This window comes from Archocentrus centrarchus, chromosome 14, assembly GCF_007364275.1.
Source record: "Archocentrus centrarchus isolate MPI-CPG fArcCen1 chromosome 14, fArcCen1, whole genome shotgun sequence".
Classification (NCBI taxonomy): Eukaryota; Metazoa; Chordata; class Actinopteri; order Cichliformes; family Cichlidae; genus Archocentrus; species Archocentrus centrarchus.
Genome location: NC_044359.1, coordinates 16,513,356 through 16,518,336, shown reverse-complemented (window position 1 = coordinate 16,518,336; position 4,981 = coordinate 16,513,356). Strand labels below are relative to the sequence as shown.

Genomic DNA, 4,981 nt, shown 5'->3' with positions numbered 1-4,981 from the left:
ATCATCTGCATAACAATAAAAATTTATGCAATGGTTTCTAATAATACTGCCTAAGGGAAGCATGTATAATGTAAATAATATTGGTCCTAGCACAAAACCCTGTGGAACTCCATAATTAACATTAGTGTGTGAAGAAGACTCTCCATTTACATGAACAAATTGGAGTCTATTAGATAAATATGACTCAAACCACTGCAGTGCAGTACCTTTAATACCTATGGCATGCTCTAATCTCTGTAATAAAATGTTATGGTCAACAGTATCAAAAGCTGCATTGAGGTCCAACAGGACAAGGACAGAGATGAGTCCACTGTCAGAGGCTGTAAGAAGATCATTTGTAACCTTCACTAATGCTGTTTCTGTACTGTGATGAATTCTGAAACCTGACTGAAACTCCTCAAGTAAACCGTTCCTCTGCAGATGATCAGTTAGCTGTTTTACATCTACATCACAGCTGTTATCAAGAAGGCTCAGCAGCAACTTCACTTCCTGAGGGTTCTCAGGAAGAACAACTTGGACTCAAACCTGCTGCTGACCTTCTGCCACTCATCCATTGAGAGCCTGCTGACGGACTCTATCACAGTATGGTACAGCAGCTGCACTGAGGCAGACAGGGTCAGGCTTCAGAGGGTAGTCAACACAGCACAAAGAATCATTGTCTGCCGCTCCCCTCCCTGATGGACATCAACACCTCCTGCTGCCTCAGCAGAGCTAAAAACATCACCAAGGACAGCTCATACCCTGGCTTTCAACTGTTTTACCCCTGCCCTCTGGCAGGCGCTACAGGTGCATCAAAGCCAGGACAAACAGACTCAAGAACAATTTCTTTGCCAGAGCAATCACCACCCTGAACTCACACACTCACCCACTCTAAACGTGCAATACCCACATCTCTGTGCAATATTATATTATTCATACAGAACAATATCTGTCACTCTTATATTGTGTAATATCCAGTATTCATTCAGTAGTGCAATACTCACCATCTTCAATATTATGTGTATTATATGTAAACTTGTTTTATTTTTTACAAGGTATATATTTTTATACATTTTATTTTGTGTAGATTATATACATTGTTTTATTTTCTGTATATTTGTAGAAGTTCTGATTTATATTTTAGAAAGTTTGACTTTCTAGTGCATGGCACTGAACAGGAGTGGCCTTCCAATCTTATTGTACATCCTGTATAATGACAATAAAGGGATTCTATTCTATTCTAAAGACTTGAATGCAGTGATCACACTGAGCCATCAGGTCTTCCTGTCAGCATGTTTATTTTAACGCATAAATGGAAAACTCTGAGTTTAATCACAAATTTTAACTGACCGAAAACAGACATTTTAACTTTACCTGAATGCTGCTGGTTGGCTCAGAGGTCACATGTCTTAATTTTTGTTTGCTGACAGATGTGGATCACAGCTGTCAGTACACACACACTCACTCACTCGTGTACTCACAAACACTCACACACACAATATTTATAATGAAATGTGATAAATATCTAATATGCTTGTTGGTTCTGCAGCAGCTGGTTTTTACTTTTGTCAGAAAATATATATATTCTTCATCTGTCAAGGACCAGGTGCACACAGACAGTTCTCACAGTAAGGAGTTTAATTTCTTGCGAGAAAGGAGCAGAATACATACATAAAGAATTTGCCTGCATGTACTTATCAGGAAAGGTGTGAGGAGCATTTTTATACACATGATTACATGCAAGCACATGACCTTCTATTACAGGAATGCAGGTAAGAAGGAAGCTGGCAGTTGATACAGTTTCACCAGCTGCACGTAGTCCTTGGTGAAGTACAGTCTGTTCAATGCAACTTTAAAAGATCATATAAGGTTTTCTTCCTCCCTTAGGCATTTTCTACTCATCAGCAGCAGTTCTGACAAACATAAACATAAGCATGATTATTATAACTAGATGATTATTATAACTAGATGATTTATTATACAAACACAGAACTTATTTTCCTAACAACTTTCATCTAAATTAAAGTAAAAAAACTTCAAATCATGAGGACAAATAGATCATTAAACCCATGTATTTATTTGCAGAATAATATTTAATTAAACATGTCATTTTTATATAATTATTCAAGTGGCCTGAACAGAAATTGGCTGGCTAATGCAAAAGTCGGTAGAGTATATTTCCCAGAAAAAGGACATCAAAAATTTATGGCTAGAAAAATGGGCAAAAAACCCCAAAAAAACTATTGGAACAACAATTTAACCTTTTGCTCTTTTTTCCTCTTCATTTAAAAAGTGAATATTTGAGATTAACAATGTCAAAAAGCAAAACAGGCAGACCCTCAACCAGTCAGGAGTTTAATTACACATGTGGCAAAAATAGACAAATTATTTTAGGTCAGAAAGAGATGCTGCATTTCAGTTATATGAAATTGAAAATACTGAAAGAATAAAACTCATCGCTTGGAGTTCATGTCAATACATATTAAATTTTTTGTTTCATGTTACTGGACAGAAATTTCCCCCTTTTTCATTTACTTGATCATGATTGTTTATTCAGCTGAATTTCATATGCACTAATTTATTTTCTTGAAGAGAGACTGAAGTTTTTCATGAGTCATGCATCATACCAGAAATGAAACTCAATGAGCATACAGACTTCTACAGCTTCAAAATACATTTACATAACCTGATGGGATTTTTTTTACAGTCAAGGAAGAATATCCCATTAATCAATGTCAGAAATCAGCCGGTAAGTAAAGCTAGAGTAATATCCCCAAATCAAACCCATAATAGCAACAACCTGTTACTAATCACTTTCCTGTAGTTTCATGCTAATGTGACTGAACTGCAGATAAAATATTATGAACCCTGACTGTCTCTGTTTTGACTCCTTTGTCTTACTAACACAGCAACACCTCCCGCTGCAGCTCCCACTGCAGCTCCCACTACAGCTCCCACTGGACCCGCCACAGCTCCAATAGCACCTGCAACTGCAGCTTCAATACCAATTCCAGCAGCAGCTCCAGCAGCAAGTCCAGCAAACGCAGCACCTCCAACAATACCCCCCTCAATAAACTTGTTTTTTCTCTCAGCTTGTCTTCTTGCCTGTATGCGTGTCATCCCTGGATTTTCTCTCTGCAGTCGTTCCATCTCCTCTCTGATGGCTCTCTCTGCCTGTATGAACTTTTCATTGGTGTAGCACTTTCCTCCATTTAGTTGAAGCATTTTGTTGATTTTCTCCAGCAGCTCTCTGACCTGAGAGGGATCGTCATTTCTGCTATTAAGAGCATGATATCCTCCTTTACAGTGATGGATGAAGTCACTAAGAGCTGGATTTTTACCAATAAATGTTTCTATGGTGACTCCATCTGCTTCCAGATCATCTCCGTGGGTGAACAAGGCCAAAGTGTAACATGTTGATTCTTCTCCAAACAATTTCTGAATAGTTTTCAGTGCTTTTTGATCTTCTTTCATGAATCTGCTGACCTGGATCACAACCAGGAACACATGAGGACCAGGAGCAGCTAAAGAGATGCATGCAGCGATTTCTCTCTTCACCCCCTTTTTATCTCCAGTCTCAAGCAGACCTGGAGTATCAACTACAGTCAGCATTTGACCTTCAAATTCTCCTGTTTCCTTCTGACACTCTAATGTCACTGAGGAAGAAGATGGTTGAGACAGAAAAACTTTTCTTCCTAAGATGGTGTTTCCTGCTGCACTTTTCCCAGATCCAGATTTTCCAACAAGCACCATCCTGAGCTCTTCTAGTTCTGGTCCCTCTGTTGCCTCTGGTCCATCTGGTTCTTCTTCTATAGCTAAAGAATTTCACAGATATTTTACTTCTGTCGGTGTATTGTTCACATGCTACTATTTTCTGTATCTAAAATAAAAGTTTTCACACAATGTAACACAGGCAACAAACCACTGTGATGTTTCTTTAGTTCTCTGCAGCCCAAACTGTGATAGGTGGACAGGTAAGCAGTCACAGTAACAGGCTGCTGGGATGAATCAATGAGAAACATCCTTAAATTGGGATGATGCATTTCATTAGAACACAAAGAGCTGCAGAAAGCCTTTAGAACTGACAACAGATATTTGACCTGTTGTCAGGAAGCTAGATTTGGTGCGTTGAGCACAACTTTGCTGATTATGAGAGACAGTTTACTGTTGCAAGCTACACATCCTACACAGAGAATTATTCACAGAAATGTGTTGATGTTTTTTACTGCAGCAATGAATCAAATCCAGACTGTAACAGCTGTGTGCTGTCTCTGTGGTTCATTTTTAGCAGACAAAGATTGATCAGGATCCACTCATACTGATTATTGCTACATGGCTCCCCTAGAGGTCATAAACACCTCCACAGGACATTGTTAAGAGTTGAGGCATATTCATCACATCGATCTTTAGTTTTACTGTCAGAATTGGAAATGTGTTTCTATGCTGGCTATTTTCCCCCAAGAAATGGATATATTTCCTCCCTGACCAAACTACAACTATTTCTACCCACTTTTGATTTGATGTTTATGCTGAAAAATGTAGAACTTGTACTGGAAAGAACTTTTTAGATCAGAGTTTAGAAAATGGTTTAAAACAAAAACAACTGAAAGACAAATGCAGAATAAGATAGGAAAATCTAAAGAAAGATATCCAAAGATAAAAACTAACTTAATTAATAACTGGAAATAAAGTTACTTGATTGTCTGCTTAGTTTTACTTACCAATCAGAGGCTCTGTCTGTATATCAGGTGTGTTACTTGCTGCCATGTCTGTGATTTTGTGTCACTGCTGTCCTACTCCTGAATACTTAAAGATGATCCAAAAGGCCCCGAGGCCTATGCTGAGCAAAAGGGGGCATGCCCAAATGAACCCTGTGTTGAGGCCTGTATCGTTTTCAAGAAAATCATGTGACAAAAGCTAAACGAGAGACCATTTTCTGAAATCACATGACTGCTTCTATATTCATTCAAATTGTTGAAAAAGACGTAGGAAACAGAGGAAG

At 38.3% G+C, this 4,981-nt stretch overlaps 1 protein-coding gene across 1 annotated transcript; it reads right to left on the bottom strand.

Annotated features, from left to right (window-relative positions):
- Window positions 1-2,719: 2,719 nt before the first annotated feature.
- LOC115792127 (GTPase IMAP family member 9-like) lies at window positions 2,720-4,759 on the bottom strand. The gene is made up of 2 exons (XM_030746543.1): window positions 4,701-4,759; window positions 2,720-3,794 (listed from the first exon to the last, which is right to left on the bottom strand). Exons 1-2 carry the CDS (start codon window positions 4,744-4,746, stop codon window positions 2,839-2,841), a joined length of 1,002 nt encoding a protein of 333 aa, XP_030602403.1. The 5' UTR covers window positions 4,747-4,759; the 3' UTR covers window positions 2,720-2,838.
- Window positions 4,760-4,981: the final 222 nt, after the last annotated feature.